At 38.8% G+C, this 19,391-nt stretch overlaps 1 protein-coding gene across 3 annotated transcripts; it reads right to left on the minus strand.

Moving 5' to 3' along the window:
- Positions 1-282: 282 nt before the first annotated feature.
- gnaia (guanine nucleotide binding protein (G protein), alpha inhibiting activity polypeptide a) lies at positions 283-19,341 on the minus strand. 3 transcript variants are annotated; one of them, XM_042110549.1, is made up of 9 exons: positions 8,957-9,157; positions 6,347-6,389; positions 5,209-5,350; positions 4,855-5,012; positions 4,447-4,575; positions 2,413-2,542; positions 2,087-2,240; positions 1,128-1,334; positions 283-438 (listed from the first exon to the last, which is right to left on the minus strand). In XM_042110549.1, exons 1-8 carry the CDS (start codon positions 9,072-9,074, stop codon positions 1,144-1,146), a joined length of 1,065 nt encoding a protein of 354 aa, XP_041966483.1. In that variant the 5' UTR covers positions 9,075-9,157; the 3' UTR covers positions 283-438; positions 1,128-1,143. The 3 variants fall into 3 exon arrangements, with proteins under 3 accessions (XP_041966483.1, XP_041966484.1, XP_041966482.1); XM_042110550.1 differs by lacking the exons at positions 283-438; positions 8,957-9,157 and adding exons at positions 16,823-16,885; positions 19,268-19,341 and having other exon boundaries at positions 716-1,334; XM_042110548.1 differs by lacking the exon at positions 283-438 and having other exon boundaries at positions 716-1,334.
- Positions 19,342-19,391: the final 50 nt, after the last annotated feature.

Consider the following 19,391-nt stretch of genomic DNA (forward strand, 5'->3'; position numbering starts at 1 on the left):
ACTTTCACCTGTAATATTGCTGTGTTGTCACACAAATCTATGAGACTGTGGGCTTTATCTCCTGAAAACATGGTTGAAGCTTAATGACCTGCATGACCTGCACAGTGAGGCGATATAACTGCACTAGACTGCAGCTATGGGAGAGTTTAGATTGCTTCTCTGTCTCAGCTGAGCGTCTGGTTCGTTAGCACACCCTGGTGACCCTGTGTGGAACTGCAGCTGCACTGAGCTTTGCAGCCTTCCCATAGTCAGCCAGTAACATCTATGGTAGGCCAGCAGAGGGTTTTCATGGTTCACGCAACTCATGAGTGTGTTTACAGGCCATGAGTACCTAGGTGGTACATGTTGATATTCACAGACACGGCAGTCACCAACTACCATTTTCAGGACCAACTGCTGAGGCACTTTATCCTTGGAGGCTTGGTCACCTCCCCTTCCCTGTGGATTCCACAGATCGGAATCAAAGTGTGGACAAAAAAAATATAAATGGCACAGCCCAATAATGTTCAACAACTGCATGAGTTTCTTTATAGACAAGTGTGTTTGGTTATACAACGGTGGTAGATGTTTAGATGGAGGCGACAGCACAGTACTATAAATTTGCCACTAACTGTAGCTGTGCGGTCTTTGCCAAAGTGAGAAGAAAGCTTACATCAACTAGTGTAAGAAACATGATGTAATTATCTAATTATAAAATATATCACAAGGCATTGTGATGTATACTATGCTAATGTTAGCATCTCTTCCATCAAAAAACATACCAGTATGTGATGGTTACACACAAGGATGGTGAGGCAATTGTCAACACACATGATTTCACCAGATGGACATATCGGACAAGAAATTGAGATTAATTTTCTTATGTGCGTCTCCTAAGGCAAATGTGAATTCTAGTTTTGCTTGGAGTCAAACAAAGTTAACTCTTTGGGTCAGTAGAAATAATCTAATGACCAGTCTCTCCATCTAATGTCCTCTACATGAAAAGACAACACTACAATGCACAATATAAAAGACCTTAACTATAGGGGCCCAAACCCTAACCCAAAATCTAATATTAACCCTAGTGTTACGGAAGTAGTAGAAAGTAGAATGTTCATCATTATTTGGTTCCTCTTAAGAGCACTCACCACAAGATGACTAAATCTAGAAAAGACCACAATCTTTTAAGTTGTTCTTGATGATAACATCAGTGACAGCATCAAAGACAAACTGCACATTTTTGGTATCTGTTGCACAAGTAAAGTGACTGTAAATCTCTTTAGTGTCTTTCCTTTTGTTTAAGTCCTCAAACTGAGACTGGATAAAAGCAGCGGCCTCCTCATATGTGTTCCCTCCTGAAAAGCACAAGATGGTGGCATGTTTAGCAATGCTAGCTAGCACAGTATGTTGACATGACACAGACTATTGTTTACTCAAATTCAGAGAGACACACAATGTGTCACATAATAATAATAATACAGTAATGGCAGTTTGGATTGAATACCCATCAAATACACATGTTCTAAGTTGATGTTAAAACTGTCAATTTTATGTCAGTGTGACATATGTCAAACATCTGAATGACATTCTTTGGAAGAAAGCCCCTTCTCATTAATATAAAATGACATCATAGCCTAGATATTTCAAGGGTATTTGGGTTTTCTTGTTATCTGATAATAACCTGACTGGATGACAGGTGGTGTCAAAGTGTGGCAACTGCATGAGTGTGGCTCCAAGAGGCCGTAGGTTCCAGTGACTTCAGAACAGCTAAGGGGCTTTAATTGTAGTAGTACTGTATATTATATGCAACTCAAAATTAGCATATTCTTAAAACCTGTGGGTTATGAGGGTAATACAACAGACATGTTTTTGCATTTTCCTTTACTGTCAATGTATAATTTTCACAAAACAATGTCAAGCTTTTTTTCCCCCATCTTGAATATATTTAATTTATTCACAAAGTAGAGCTCTAAAACTCTGATCACTGGGAAATGAGTCTTCTCTGATCTCCATTGCTGCAATGCTCTACAACTAATCTACTACTGAACTATGGCTATAGAGCAAAGCCATGTTCTTGGGTTGGATACGAGTAAATGCTTTAGCTTACCTGTGTACTCTGGGTAACAGATAGTGAGAGGACTCCTTTTGATCTTTACTTCAAACAGGTCCTTCTTATTGAGAAACTGGATTATGGAGGTCTCAGTGAACCACTTGTTGTTGCAAATGCTTTCGAACAGCTTCATGCTCTCGTGCATCCGGTTCTAACAAGGTCAAAATGAGGAAGATCAAGTCAGCATAGTTATAAGTTGCTGCTGCATTACAAATAGCTATCTAAATGAATTATATCTATCTATAAAAGCTATTATATCTTGTTGTGTCTTCATTTACTAATACTAACATATTAACATAGTGACAAGCTCATGGAATGTTTACCATTTCCTCATCTTCAGCCAACATCAGGTCATAATCACTCAGAGACACACAGAAGATGATGGCAGTCACTCCCTCAAAGCAGTGAATCCACTTCTTCCTCTCAGACCTCTGGCCCCCCACATCAAACATTCTACAAGAGTGGACAAGGGAGGTGTTATACTACAGACACATGTGCAGCCCCTGCCTACTCCAACCCAGTCTCACTCTGAGGAGTGTACTGTACCGTACTGTGTACTGAGGACTGTACAGTCCTACCTAATAGGCCTACTCGAAGCAGATAGCGTTGTCTGACAGTCGAGTGGGTTAATGCACGTATTTCCAGAACAGGTCTGCAACTTTCAGGCAGTTCTGAGTTCGAATCTAGGCGGGAGCAGAGCCTATTATAATGAGCGCATACGGGGAGTAAAACGACTGTTACACGCTGTTACAACTGTAGGCTACAATGGTCGCAATACAGAAATATGCACGTGTTAGTTTAGTTAGAGATTATTGTTACTATTATTATTATTATTTTACCTTACGTTACCTACACTAAAGCTGAATAAAATTATGCAAGATCAAAGTAACCTAAGGTAGCCTATGGCTCTGATGGTCTGCGATTTTTGTTTTTAGATCATTTCAAACAAATCATTAGTCTAACGTGACGGCATCACCTTTGATGGACATTTATTTCCTTTCGTCTATATTTGACGATGAGAGATTAACATGAATGTCTATCTGACGGACCCCCACGTCGGAAAACAACGCAGAAGGTACACCTTTCTCGTTGGAATTTGACGCCAAGAACCCTTGACCATGCGTCAGACCTTTGACGAGTAGGGAGTGAGACTGTGTACCAACCATTCATACAATACAAGCAACACATTAAAGGTGACCAGTTGCATTTCACTACCAGATCTAGTATGTGGGCAAAAAAGTCCATAGACTTCAAAATGATCTGTGACTGCATCTACTGCAACTATTCAAATGTGCAGGCTCGAGACTGAAGAGTAATACTCCTCTAACTTCCTCTATCAGGGGTTGGAAACATTTTTCCTATAAAGGGCCATTCTAATGTTCAATAACATCATCAAAGTGTCATTCACATTTTTTGAACACATACTGTATCAGACTGACTGCTCTAATGAAATGTCTGGAACTGCTTCTCTTGCAAGGCTTCTGATGTCAAAAGACAGCTTACATAACAATAACATTGTCTCTGTCAGAATGCAGTCTTGTGAAAGCTGTTTGTTATGTACCCAAACTCTGTTGAAGAGTGTTTATACAAGCACACTGACTTTGAAACTCATTGAGTTTAGAATGTTTTAAGCTGTGTTCAAGCTCAAGATTGGCCTTTTCCATCACTGCTCATCAGTGCATCTCCACAAACTAGGAACACTGGTTTGCCCCTTACTTCAACAAAATATGTCACCTGACTGTACTATTATGTGTAATTTTCCTTCATATCAGGCAAAAAAGTAATTTTTGTTTAAAGACTTTACTTGACAGTATCGACATAAGAGTGACATGACACCTAACCCTAACCCTAACCCTAATCCTAACCTCTAACCTCTAACCCTAAACCTAATCCTAACCCTAACTTGTTATGACAAAAACCGAATGACACTTAATGACAGAAGCGTTATGTCATAAACGTTTATGACTTGTTTATGACATGTTCATGACAGTGTCATGTCACTCTTATGTCGATACTGTCAAGTAAAGTGTAACCAAAGAGTTTTATGTTTTTTCTAAGCTGCTTTTTTGTATTTATGAATCGAACCAGAGGCCAACTGTCTTGCAAAAGTTGTCATCATCATAAGTCATCTTGAATTTCCCCTTGGGGATCAATAAAGTATCTATCTATCTATCTAAGTACATTTAGATCAGAGTGGGGACCCTGTAGGACATTCTGTAGGATGGGGACCCTGATCTAAATGTACTTCTGATGATGACAGCTTTTCAGTCGTGTGGGTCTCTTGTCATTCCCTTGTTCCCATTAGGCACCAGGTGCATGCTGGACAGGAAAATAAGCCCCTGTGCTCATGAGCTCACTTGAAGTGCAGATCCTTGAAAGTAAAGTGAGTCTCCACGATGCCAGTAGTCTTCACCCTGCTCCGCAGAACATCCTGCTGTGTGGGGACGTAGCTGCCACTGGATATCCTGTCCAAGTCATTCAGGTAGCTAGAGAGGGTGGGCAGGGAGGAATTAGGGGAGAGAGGAGACATAATAGTGGGTGATGAGAGGGGGGTTGAAAAACTGGAGAACGTGAAGTACACACACACTGTTCTGTTCCTTTCAGATATTACTGTAAGAGTTGAAAAGTTATGTTTTGAGTTTGATTTTTATCTTGTTCTAGTACAGCTCACTGACATGAATTAGCCAAAGAAGAGAAGTCACATGCAGTAAGAGAGACAGCGATGACATGGGCCTGAGCCCATCAGCACAGCACCTAAAACTCACTAGCTGGCCGAGTCATTGAGCTGGTACTCCCTTGAGCGGAGGAAGCAGGACTGCACCCCTCCATCGTTCCACAGGCGGCGGATGATCCCAGCCAGCTCTCCAGTCATGTAGCCTTCCTCTGCGGAGCCCGCCAGCACACACAGCTGCTGAGCATCATCCTGGACACAATGGCGCCACAGTCACATCTCTTCATGATACCAAGTTGGACAATTAGCACATTTTAGATGTGTGAATTCCCCATCAATTTGAACACAATACATTTTTAATACAATTGTGCATGCATAACTAATAAAAAAAAAAACACTAATCCTTAACATGTATCACCCTCTCTTGCTGTGCAGAAGGCCTACTCACGTCTCTGGCTGGGTCAGCAAAGTCTATCTTCAGCCGCTCCATGGCTCTGACTACGGCTATGATGGACTGGATGGTGTTGCTGTAGACAACTGCTTTGTACTGTTTGCACTCCTCCTCTGAGTAGCCCGACTCATGAATGATTCTATCCGAGACACATGACACAAACACAGTGAAACTAGATGTACCGCACACAATAAGTATAAGTATAAATACTCTTTTGATCCCGTGAGGGAAATTTGGTCTCTGCATTTATCCCAATCTGTGAATTAGTGAAACACACTCAGCACACAGTAAACACACAGTGAGGAGAAGCACACATTAATCCCAGCGCAGTGAGCTGCCTGCAACAACAGCGGCGTTCGGGGAGCAGTGAGGTTAGGGGCCTTGCTCAAGGCACTTCAGCCGTGCCTACTGGTCGGAGTTCGAACCGGCAACCCTCCCGTTACAAGTCCGAAGCGCTAACCAGTAGGCCACGGCTGCTCCTAAATATATGATCGCCGTGCAGTCCTGCTCATTCTCTCCGCAAAAAAAAAAAATTTGTCTCCATCTCCTACTCTTGCAACTTTTGTGTGAGTGTGTGTGCTTTTGTGTATATGTGTGCTTCTGTGTGTGTGTTCGCTTGTGAGTGTGTATGTGTGGGTAATAGGGTGTGTGTGTGTGTGTGTGTGTGTGTGTGTGTGTGTGTGGGCGTGTGTGTGTGTGTGTGTGTGTGTGTGTGTGTGTTTGTGTGTGGGCGTGTGTGTGTGTGTGTGTGCGTGCCTCTGTGTGTGTGCGTGCGAGTGTGTGTGTTTGTACATGTGTGTGTCTGTGTGTGTGTGTGTGTGTGTGTGTGTGTGTGTGTGTGTGTGTATCTATGCATGCCACAAAATTGACACAAAATTACTGAATAAATAAATAAATAGATAAATCCGAAAGGAAAAAAACTCTGACTAAACCTATATGACCGCCACTTCTCTTGTGCGGCAGTCATAGTAAGAGAACCACATGCTTGACAGCAATGTAATAATAAAGTAACAAACACAAACTGTTTTTGCAAATAGAACAGGGGGTGTTTTAATTAGGCTACTAGCCAATGGCTCTGCAAGTAATCCCAGGTATGCCATCTTTGAATTATCAAGTTGATAAATGTTGAACTTACTTCATCTGTTTTACAATGGTACTTTTTCCTGATTCACCCGAACCTGGGAAACAAACAAAAAGAGGAACAAAGATGCTAAAATAACAGATATCCAAATAATTCTAAGAAATTACAGAAATTCTGACAGATACAACAACAACAATGTCTGGGGAGCCAAAAACTCAAGGCACTGTGGCACTGATCCCTGGCAAACGTAAACTCCTGTCTGCCACAGGGGAACACTGTAACAAATGATTGCACCTTTTGGCTTAAATCTCAGAAATGATTTAAAATCAAGACATATTATTTCTTGCACATTCATCAACTCCACCCAGATCTAATTGATTGACCCACCTAGTTTTATCCGCATTTTTCATTGTTTTGATTTTTTTGCATAAAATATAGATTGGTAACATCTTCAGAACCTGCTAATCACAATTATTCAAATAATTCTGATATGTCAAAGTGGTTCTAGGACATGAGCTGACTGAATTTGACTGTACAGCTGATATCTTGAGCCAAACGTTGGTCCTAAATTTTCATTCTCGATGTTCAGCGTTTTATTGCTTGACTCATCCTTGTATGTATAATGTATACCTTTTATGACAGTGTTGTCCTTGAGTGTATAAATGCTGCATGGCTGCTTACTCTGCTAATATGTTTTTTTGTATCCTCACAGATGTATGTATAAATGTGTCTGCCCGCCTGAGTCTCCTACTGTAGCTTCTCCTCCCCTCCTGACAGGTGTTGTCCTTTTATGTGTGATTGATAGACAGAGAGAAGGGGAGAGGGAGGAAGAGGACGTATTTGTTTGTGCTTGTTGAGGGCTGGGAGACAACAGCATAACGGAACTTCTTAGATATTGAACTCACTGAACCTATCCTGCTGGAACACTGTGTGTGTGTGTGTGTGTGTGTGTGTGTGGTTGGTTGGTTGGTTGGTTGGTTTATTACACTCTTTTCTCCTTTTGGCAGCCCTGTTTGATTTACCTTGTGTAAATGTGTGATGTGTGCAATTCAGGTGTTCTGTTTTGTTCTGGTGTGCATAATGGAAAAGGTCTGGCTCTTGCGTCTATCAACCGACGAACATTGTGCTGCATCAGTAATTCAACTTTTCTGGCTTTAAACCCAACAGTCCTGACTTTATTGTTGGAGATGTTTTGGAGCAGTCTCCATGGCAGCAGAATGCACCATTTCATCTGAGCATGCACCATTTCAATTACCCATCTCCACTGAGGCATCTCATTCCTTAGAGGAATCAACGAGGCTGCCATTTAGAATCTCACAGGACAAACACATATGCATATACACACCAGGACTGCCTTGCCTAAGCAACTCTGCAGGGTAACACACATTACATGACACAAAGCTCCCACACAACAGAGGTCAAACATGCATCTTAATAGGCCTGAGGGGGAACGGGTTTCTGCTGAGGCCAGAGCTCCAGCTCCACCTCCCACAGGCTGCTGTTACAGCAACACACACAACATTTATGCACCAGAACCAGCTACTAAAGCCCATACAGCACACAAAGATGTCAGCTAAAACAAAAACTGTCAATTGTGTGATCAAAGAAAGAAAATTGAAGGAAAAAAGGCTATATGCCTCTTTCATTGCAGAGGTCATGTTCTAAGTTCCCACAAACTAGAGATGCTACAGAAACACACGTTCAGGTCTGCTCTTATTTCACAGTTATCAAGATGAAAACTGATCATTATTAATGCATTCTTTCCTTTTATTGATCAATTAGGACTTAGGACAATTACATTGAACCACCTTACAGACAAAACCTTCTACCTCCTGTAAAACAAAAAAATTCTTTTCACTCTTTTTGCATCAAATGAATTATTTAAATACGATGATTTTCCAAACCCAAACATACTACATTAAAAATAATCAAAGGAAATCGAACTTTAGTCAGCAGATTCATTTTCCCTTTTTGTTGTTACACTGCACTTTTGACGTTTGGGAGTAAAAAAATAAAAAGTGAACAAATGCAGAAGTTTAGTAACCTGCTTTACCAATAGTTTTCCAAAACACAGCAGGCCCATGTATTAGCACTTTCTGATGCAATGAGATGTATGACCAATATGGAATCTAGGCCTATTTAACAAATCATGGGGATTAGTATTGTAACATTATTTTACAGTCCTTTTCCAACACAGAATCTCAAAGTGTAGGCCTACATAAAGCACGTATTACAATCTGCAGTAGGGAAGATATACATAAACAAAAAATAACATCCCTATCTATAGGGCTGTATGAGATGTAAAGATGATCTATTCATCTAGGCTATACAGCCTCTTTATTGATTCTGGCCAACCAATCAAATCGAAGACACACTCCCTTGGCCTTATCTTTTGTTGTTTCAGTGTCACCATTTATGTATTATTTATTTATTTATTTTCAGATTTCCAGAACATTGGGTAGCATTGGTAAGCTACCGTTTTGTGTTAGGAACATCTTGGTGACACAGAACATTTAAACTTACCGGATATTGGCTACTTGAACGCATGTCGATTTGTTGTAATATAAGATACTGTAATATAAGATAACTGTTGACCAGCCACAGCCACTTAGGCCTACCACACAACCATAAAAAATCAAACATCGTAGCCTACTCGATTCTTACCCAGGAGAAGCAATTTAACCTCTCTCGATGCCTTGTCTCCGGCGTCCCGTAAATTTTTGTCAATCATTTTACTCCTCTCCTGTGCCACCTTGTCCTGCACCGTCAAGGTACACCCCATCCTCAATTGGTTTCTAGGGTTGCAGGATTTATGAAGTTTGGAGGTAACTTCGACAATCGTGCTAGCAATTGGACCTTCTTAAGTAGCCTACACCGGTGTTAACACAAAACATTAAATCAAATGCGTTCTTTATGGAAGCCAGAACAGTAATATGTCATCTGTCTCTGATGTAGCCTAGATAAACACTAACGCGAGTTTCAATCATAATTTCAAAACATGAACGATCCCTTATAGCCAAGCCACAATATCGACTGCACCACACAAATACAACCTCCTCCACCTATACCGCCAAACCCCGCGTCGGATCTAGGATATAAGGATGGCACTAACCAGCAATTAGACCGTTGCCCCTGGGACATCGTGCGTTGGTCATAAGTTGCTTTCACCTGCCTGGCAGGTCTACAAACAAACTCAAATTTTGGTGACACTTTACAAATTGCACACAAGAAAGTCAACACAATACTATGTGATAATTTCTGCCAGGGTGTTGGGGGGGGGGGGGGGGGGGGGTATCAATTCAATCAACAGCCTAATAAAGTAAACAATAAAAATGAAGGAAAATAGCAATAATAAACAATAATGTCCATTCAATCAATAATATAATATCAATAACAATAGCATGGTACATTACACTACATTAAGGAGAATATCAATAAAAACAACAATGTCAATCAAAAGCCTAATGAAAATAAACAATACTATACAAACCATAACGCATAAGAAGCGCTTAGCCTACTTGTTGAACAGATATGCCTTTAGACACCGTGGTAAAGTTGGTTTTATATTGGACATTCGACACATTCGAAAAATCTATATAGCACTGACTACGAGGGTCGAGTTTGTGTCAAACCAACTTTAATATGTTTAAACAAGGCCTGCCTATATTACACAAAGCTTCTTTTGTCAAAAAAACCCATGTTTTGATTTTATGAAATTTTTATGCTGATAAAAGATTTCAATCTATTATGGCTTCACCTTTTGACTTACCCATACTAAAACACATCTCCTGAACTCAGATTACTGCCCTAGTACTGCTCTAGTACACAAAGCTTCTTTTTCCCTAAAACCTAGTCTTTGATTTTATAAACATTTTTAATGTTAAATGTTTCAAATCTATTATGCGGCTTGCCCTTTTGACCTACCCATGTCAAAACACATCTGGTGAACTCGTATTACTACTCTATATAGTACACAAAGCTTCTTTTTACCAAAAACTCATTCTTTGATTTTATAAATATTTTTTAATGTAAAAAAATGCTTTAAATGCTTTAAATTTAAATTTAAAATTATATGCATGCAGCCCCTTCCACTCTGAAATCACTTGATGCCGTTAACCACAGTTCACTACGTTTTATAACTGGAGATGGGTTTAAAACTCATCACTGTAAATTATACCAACATGTAGGATGGTCTTCCCTCTATGATAAGAGGGAAAGGCACTGCCTCCTTTTTGTTTATAAGGCATTACTGGGAAAGTTACCTTTTTACCATCTCTTCTGAACATAAAATCAATCTGCCACAATACACGCTCACAGGGTTTTGTATCTCTTCAAACTCCTCAAATTAAATCTGAATTTGGTAAATTAGCTTTTACATTTTTTGCATCTAATAAATGGACCAAATTGCAAGAGTTATTGAAATTAGATAGGTTTTTGTCACTAGACCAATTCAAGGGTATGATTGATGATATGGCTGTTGCACAATGTTCTTTTGCACAATGTTCTTTGACTGATATTTTAGACCTTTTATATCATTATTATTATTTATACATTCCCCTTCTTTTCTTTCTATGTATTATTATTATTTGTATTTTTGTTATTATTATTATTAATATTATTATTATTTGCCTTTTGTATCTTTTATTGCTCTTGTTTTGTTGTTTTGATTATTGTTGTTGTTTTGTAACTCAGGGCATTGCTGTAAAAGAGCTTGATGCTCAGTCAATTTCTCCCTGAATAAAAAACGGTTGATGATGATGATGATGAAATCTATTATGCGGCTTGACCTTTTGACCTACCCATGTCAAAACACATCTGCTGCACTCAGCTAACTGCCCTACATAGTGCACAAAGCTTCTTTCTTTCAAAAACTCACTCTTTGATTTTATATAAATTTTTTACTATTAAAAAATGCTATAAATCTATTATGCGGATTGACCTTTTGACCTACCCATGTAAAACACATCTATGCACTCAGCTAACTGCCCTACATAGTACACAAAGCTTCTTTTTTCAAAAACTCACTCTTTGATTTTATATACATTTTTTAAAATTGAAAAATGCTATAAATCTATTATGCGCCTTCCCCTTTTGACCTACCCATCTCAAAACACATCTGCACTCAGCTAACTGCTGTACATAGTACACAAAGCTTCTTTTTTCCAAAAACCAACTCTTTGATTTTATGGAATTTTTTTATTATCAAAAAATGCTTTAAATCTATTATGTGCCTTCACCTTTTGACCTACCCATGTCAAAACACATCTGCTGCACTCAGCTAACTGCCCTACATAGCACACAAAGCTTATTTTTTCCAAAAACTCACTCTTTGATTTTATATAAATTTTTTACTATTACAAAAATGCTATAAATCTATTATGCGGCTTTACCTTTTGACCTACCCATCTCAAAACACATCTGCACTCATCTAACTGCTGTACATAGTACACAAAGCTTCTTTTTTCCAAAAACCAACTCTTTGATTTTATAGAATTTTTTTATTATCAAAAAATGCTTTAAATCTATTATGTGCCTTCACCTTTTACCCATGTCAAAACACATCTGCTGCACTCAGCTAACTGCCCTACATAGCACACAAAGCTTATTTTTTCCAAAAACTCACTCTTTGATTTTATATAAATTTTGTACTATTACAAAAATGCTATAAATCTATTATGCGGCTTTACCTTTTGACCTACACATGTCAAAACACATCTTCTGCACTCAGCTAACTGCCGTACATAGTACACAAAGCTTCTTTTTTCCAATAACCCACTCTTGGGTCATTCCATGTGAAAACAGCCAATATCGGGGTATCATGTACATTTTCATGTACATCAGATTTCGCTGAAAATATGCCTTATGTTACCAAACAAGGGAATCTGATGTTTCAGGTCAATATCTCAAACGGTTTGCCTGTGGCGTCCATTTGAATTTCGGGTGCCACTGCCCTAATTGACACATTGGAATTTGGCAGTTAGCTGAGTGCAGCAGATGTGTTTTGACATAGGTCGAGAAGGGAAGGCGCATAATAGATTTATAGCATTTTTAATAGTAAAAAGTTAATATAAAATCTAAAAGTGAGTTTTTGGAAAAAGGAAGCTTTGTGCACCATGTAGGGCAGTTAGCTGAGTGCAGCAGATGTGTTTTGACATGGGTAGGTCGAAAGGTGTAGGTGCATAATAGATTTATAGCATTTTTGAATAGTAAAAAAATAATATAAAATCAAAGAGTGAGTTTTTTGAAAAAAGAAGCTTTGTGTACTATGTAGGGCAGTTAGATGAGTGCAGATGTGTTTTGACATGGGTAGGTCAAAAGGTGAATGCACAAAATAGATTTATAGCATTTTTTAATAGTAAACTTTGTGTACCATGTAGGGCAGTTAGCTGAGTGCAGCAGATGTGTTTTGACATGGGTAGGTCAAAAGGTCAAGCCGCATAATAGATTTATAGCATTTTTTAATAGTAAAAAATTTATATAAAATCAAAAAGTGAGTTTTTGAAAAAAAGAAGCTTTGTGTACTATGTAGGGCAGTTAGCTGAGTGCAGCAGATGTGTTTTGACATGGGTAGGTCAAAAGGTCAAGCCGCATAATAGATTTATAGCATTGTTTAATAGCAAAAAATGTATATACAGTAAAATCAAAGAGTGAGTTTTTGAAAAAAAAGAAGCTTTGTGTGCTATGTAGGGCAGTTAGCTGAGTGCAGCAGATGTGTTTTGACATGGGTAGGTCAAAACGTCAAGCCGCATAATAGATTTAAAGCATTTAAAGCATTTTTTTATATTAAAAATATTTATACAATCAAAGAGTGGGTTTTTGGGAAAAAGAAGCTTTGTGCACTATATAGAGCAGTAATCCGAGTTCACCAGATTTGTTTTGACATGGGTAGGTCGAAAGGGCAAGCTGCATAATAGATTTGAAACATTTAAAATTGTATAAAATCAAAGACTAGGTTTTAGGGAAAAAGCTTTGTGTACTAGAAAGGGCAGTAAGCCGAGTTCAGGTGATGTGTTTTAGTATGGGTAAGTCAAAAGGTGAAGCCGCATAATAGATTGAAATCTTTTATTAGCATAAAAATTTCATAAAATCAAAACATGGGTTTTTTGACAAAAGAAGCTTTGTGTAATATAGGCAGGCCTTGTTTCTACATATTAAAGTTGGTTTGACACAAACTCGACCCTCGTAGTCAGTGCTAAATAGATTTTTCGAATGTGTCGAATATCCAACGTCCAATATAAAACCAACTTAGACCTTCTCTTGAAAGACCCAAAACTATCACAGGAACGGAGAGCACTGGACAACTCATTCCACTAACATGGAACCACTGAGGAGTTTTGAATTTGAATTTGATCAGAAAATAAAGTTCTGGTGAAAACTTAAAAGCTAGTAATCCTTGCAAATACCACCAAGAGCCTGACTGGCACTGTTAGAAGTTTGCTGGTGAAAGACATGGGGAAACATGGCACTTCAATGGCCAATATACAAACACACACAATTTGACAAGTACTGTAGGATCACTACCTCTGGACACATATGCACAACTGATCCTAGCACTTACCAGCCGTCTTGAACTGACACGTAACTGTTAAAAGCAGCACTTACTGATGCACTTATTCTTACTGTACTCTACCGTTTTTTAAATTGTCCTAAAATTGTTGAAAATTGCTTTTAAAACTTAAACTGTTTACCATGTTGTTAGTTGCTTTGGCTAAAAATGCGTCAGCCAAATGTAATGTAATGTAATATGGGTACCCACAATTGGGAAATGTTTCCAACCCTAGCATCATAATAGGCATTTACCTTGCGTTAACTTTGAAATCAGCAGTCCAACCTAACCAATAACATTGATCAGGGATTCCTATTGTTACTCTCAACTTCACCTAATCTTTACAAACTGGTTATAAATGGCATCAGAAGTCAGGAAGCAATGTTTACTTTTGCTGTATAAATGTACACATTGTTTTGACTGCAATTTTTTGATGTTGATGTTGCTGTCATTCATGCATTTATCTCCAGCAGGGTTGATTACTGCAATGGACTGTTCACAGGCCTTCCTATTAAACAGCTTCAGGTGATACAAAATGCAGCAGCTAGGATTCTAACAAAAACTTAAAGAACTGACCACATTACTCCAATTCTTAAGTCCTTTCACTGGCTTCCAGTAAGTCACAAAATTGACTTTAAAGCACTATTGCTTGTTTATAAATCAGTAAATGGAGCAGGACCTAAATACCTGTCAGACATGCTTCAGCAGTACACACCTTCTCATCCTCTCAGGTCCCAGGTGAAAAACCTGCTAGTAAAACCTACTGGTGAAGCAGCTTTTGCTATGCAGCTCAGCTGTGGAACCAACTTTCGGATGACATCAAAAAGGCCCCAACTGTAGCCAGTTTTAAATCTAGACTTAAGATCAAACTGTTCTCAGATGCTTTCTGCTAACTGTGCCAAATTCTGAATCTGCCTTGATAATTATTCTACATTGTCTTTTATTACTTTTTTACTACTTTTGCCTTTGTTTTTGCTTACTAATTATTCTTTATTTTTAAATGATTTTAACTTGTGTTTTATGTTTTCTTTTTATTATGATCTTTACCTTTGAACTATTCTTTGACTATATTGCCCTTCTATGCTTTTATTTATTATTATTTATTAATAATTATTGTTTGGTTTTGTTTATGTAAAGCACATTGAATGACCTCTGTGTATGAAATGCGCTATATAAATAAACTTGACTTGACTTGACTTGTTACTGTTTACCATTTATTAATTATAATAATTATTAAATATTCATAATTATTTATTCATTTATTCATTATAATAATTATTTATTTAAATATTCATAATTATGAATTAATAATAATTATTATTATAATAATTATTTATTCATTTATTTATGTATACTCTTGGTGGCTGCTGCTGTCATATTAACTGGCCTGTGTGACCACGTTCTGGACAGCGAGGCGGAGGGTTGCGGCCCTCACACACAAAACTTGCAAAGAGGTTGATCTCGTTCTCGCTCGAAACCATGCCACAGATACCCTTAGCAGTCATGCCTCTCCATGTATCTGACCACTACTTCATCTGGTTCAATATGTGTCTGTCAGAACCCTCTGTTCCTCCATCTATGGTCTAATTCCACCGCAACCTCCAAAACCTGTCTCCAACCCACTTCTCCTGTTGCCTACGCTCTACCTCCACCTAGCACATCCTCCTCTCTAGAGATGACTGATTCCACAGAGTCACTCTGCTCCACACTCACTGAGCTCATCTCTGGATCCCCTCAGACCTGCTTGACTGAACCATCCTCACCCTTGGTTGAATACCAGAGCTGCAGAGAATAAAAGTCTCAAATCCAAAGACTGTTTTTTACAATGATAAGATCAACAGTGTCACTGACACCCAGTTAATGTTTCTCCACCTTCAAAACACTACTCATCTCATCTCCTCATCTTCATCTCCTCCTGCTACACCCTTACAGCCGATACCATTGTCTCATCTTTCACTAAAAAAGTGGCGGCCAACAGCAGCCGAGCCACTCAACTTGTCTCAACCTCTCAACCTGACTCCTTTTCTTTATTTCCCCCTCTCATTGAGAGTAGTATCCAAGCACCTGACGTGTACTACATGGATCCCATGCACGTTGGATCCCTTATCAGCTGCCTCTGATACAGTTAACCACTGCATCCTACTTTCCTAAACATGGACATTAACTGCCCTTTCTTCACGGGGTGTTCATTCTACGTACAGTACTGTATCTTGTCTCGAATAGCTCTCCGCATCTCACTACCTCACCACAAACACCACTATAGGCTCAGTGCTAGGGCCCCTTCTCTTTGTCATTTACACCACCTCCTTGGGTCTGATTATCAGCTCGCATGGCATTTCATATCACTGCTACAGAGATAATAATTAGCACCAGATGACCCCCCCTTGATATCGGCATGAATCTCTGAATATCTCAATATGTATTTGAAAATGAGGTGCATTGCACAGTGTCCAATGTAAAATTTAGTAAGTCTTCCATTTGGTAAACTTGAATGAATGTTATAATAATGGCACTTCATGAAAATGTTTGGCCTAAGTGATAAGTGATTATTTTCCTTTTCCTTGGATGCTTCTTTGTTGAAGACCTGAGGTCACATATTAATCTCAAGTGTGTGCTTATGACTACTGACCTTCTACTTCCACTGAAAGAAAGTGCATTACCCCTACTTGAGTTCGGGGCCACTGAGAGGTTATTACAAACATAAGGAACAGCTGTTTACTGAGGTGGTATGTCCCTACCATCACCACCACATTAAATACTTCAAAACAAAGAGACATTGTTATTACATTGTTAAAATACAAAATAAGAAGATGGTGTGTGGGAGACCTAAAAAAAAAATAGTTACTTGTTTTCTAAAATAACAATTGTCAACAAAAGAAAACATTTGGCACAGACAGGAAGTAGCACTATTGGGTGGAAGTGCAGCAGCCTGTTTACTGGAATGGGGGCATGAAGAACTCCCCTCTCAATGTGATTTATCCCACCTGGCACCCAGGCCGCATGCCTCACAGCCTAGTGTCTGTTCCCTTCTCAGAAACAGTCTGTCCCTGTAAACAAACCAGCAAGGACAGTTTAAAACAAGTAGATGACTCGTGAGGTAAAATTCTTAACCGCCTCATGAGGCTTCATAAAACTTGCGGGAAACATTTTGGTAATGGATTTAACTTTCTATGCCTCGAAAACTCAGAAGAGGTTTGAACGAGTGTCTAAGTGGCTGAAAGGAAGCCAGCTATGATTGTGCTGTTAAAAAGCTACCTGACCATAAGCACCAGACACAAAGCAGACTTCTGTTTTCCATCATGCAAGTCTGACTTAGGCTACGCTGAACTATCAACAAGTAGCTCTCTGAAGTGTGCTACATTTTCTTTGTTTGAATCCAGTGCCAAAGCCTTATTTGGAACCAGGCGATGTAAGGTATGCCTACCCTTACAAATTATAGACATAAAGCAGCCGAAGTGAAAAGCAAGATAGGGATCAAAGCTGAAAATCAAAAGCTGCATTTCCCCCCCTTTTAATTACATGCCTATATTTGGGATCTTAACAGGAACATATTTTTTGGGGGAAACATTTGCAATTACATTAAAGAAAAAATAGATTTTTACTTTGTTAGAACAGTCCTTAAGCACACAGAAAGCGAACCATTGCCTAACAACAAAGATATGCTTTCTGTTGCCAAATTGATATGAGCATTTGGCTAACTGCAAGGTTGTCAACTCAGCTGGCTGGAGCGTCCAAGGACACGATGGAACTCGATGTTTTAACTCTGTTCTGGGTTATCAGAATGCTGCACATGCTTGGATTCCCAAGCAACGTTTACAGCTGTTTACTGGGAGAAAGATATGGCCACATGGTCTTTCAATGAAAACCTGGAACTTTTGTTTCGTTCAAATGTATAACTCCAGTTTTAAAAGGGCATTTTACGATCTTGTGCATATAACAGCACATTTGTCACGCTCTCCGAGGTCCTGAAATTTAGTTTCGCTTAAAGCAACACCAAAGAACTTTTCCTCTGTCGCACGCACGCTATTTGTTTATCCAGCAACGGCTTTGCAAATAACGATGTCCATAGACAAGGTAGAATATGTTGCATGATTTTATGAAAGTACGATGTATTGCGACATCATGCAAGTCAAATTTGTTTCTTGTGTCTCATTTAGGGTGACCACCTGCTAATAAGCCCAAGGGGGGACAAGGGGTATGTTTCTGAGGGACAATGTGGGACACTGCCTGGCGCGGCGTTGCCCCCACCTCATGGGCAGACTCACTGGTTTACCCATTTCTAGCACATACCACCTTACATGGCTGTTTACTTATTTATTGCTACTTTTGCACTGAACAAGGAATGCACTTTATTTGTCATTGTCACAGGTACAACGAAATTAAGACATTCTATATTCTATTCTATGGTATATTAATAATGCCCTAATTCCCCTAAACATGTGTAGCATAATTGCTGATGTATGCTCATGAATAGGCCATGTGTATTTTGTTCTAAATAAAGATTCATAATACTTTGAACATTAAATGAATTGACAGATGTGCACTTCCACTTACGATTTACTTTAGCTATTTAATTTAATTTATTTTTCATTACAATTTATTAACTTTAAGTAAATTATATGGATGGATGGATGGATGGATGGATGCTTTATTGATCCCCAAGGGGAAATTCAAGAAGTTTGTAAAGAAAATTGTAGTTGCTCAACACCACAGGAACAGTTAAAAAAAAGCGCAGGGGAAAAAAACTGTTCAGTGTTCTGGGTAACGTTAACGTTCACTGTAAATAATGTTGTATGATAAAGCCACATTTAAGTTTGACTTCCTCCGCAATTACTTTGTTGTATGGAATAAAATAACCCTATATTTGTAAATAACAGACTTTATTTTGTTGCATATGTGCTTTGGGAATATTTCAGCCACCACTTGGTCTAACGTAGGCTATGCAGTGGATAGCTAACGTTAACGTTAGTGAAGCTAACGGTAACATTAACACTTTCAAATATGGCTAATGAAATCTCTGATAACAGATCAGTCCACAGCAATGAAATGTATGCTTTGTGTGGTAATGATAGGTAGATGTTTGGTAGCCTATTTGTAGGCTACTGCTAGGTCCATATTATTTCCAGTGAATACAAACATCATTCCAACACTGCTCAAGAAAATTAAATGTGTGCATCGGGTTGCGTATGTAACACTCTTCTCGACTTATACTTTGTTAAATGTAACATTCCCACCATTTAAATGAGAAAACCATGTTAACAAATTACCTATGACAGACCTTACACCTAGGGAGAGGGGGGTGTAAGTTAAGTCATAACTTAGTGTTATGTTGAAACTATTTAGCGTGGTGCAACCCGATACATTTTAGTAGCTCGTAAACTTCAACGTAGTGCCAGTTTACGTTAGAACTAAGCTAAGATGGAACTTACGTTCAACTGGTGCAACCCGCTACAGGACATAGAGCGACCAACTTTTTTTTAAGCAAGCATTGGTTAATGCGTGACACAGTCTCAATTTGCGGGACGTATGAATTGGGCTTCAAACGCTGTGCGC

This window comes from Alosa sapidissima, chromosome 11 (assembly GCF_018492685.1).
Source record: "Alosa sapidissima isolate fAloSap1 chromosome 11, fAloSap1.pri, whole genome shotgun sequence".
NCBI classification, from domain to species: Eukaryota; Metazoa; Chordata; class Actinopteri; order Clupeiformes; family Clupeidae; genus Alosa; species Alosa sapidissima.

Coding starts and splice junctions, on each gene's coding strand:
- gnaia (XM_042110549.1), bottom strand. CDS start 9,074: ATGGGGTGTACCTTGACGGTGCAGGACAAGGTGGCACAGGAGAGGAGT. Junction 4,576..4,854: donor CTCAATGACTCGGCCAGCTA/GTGAGTTTTAGG, acceptor CACCCTCTCTAG/CTACCTGAATGACTTGGACA. Junction 1,335..2,086: donor CTGTTACCCAGAGTACACAG/GTAAGCTAAAGC, acceptor TGTGCTTTTCAG/GAGGGAACACATATGAGGAG.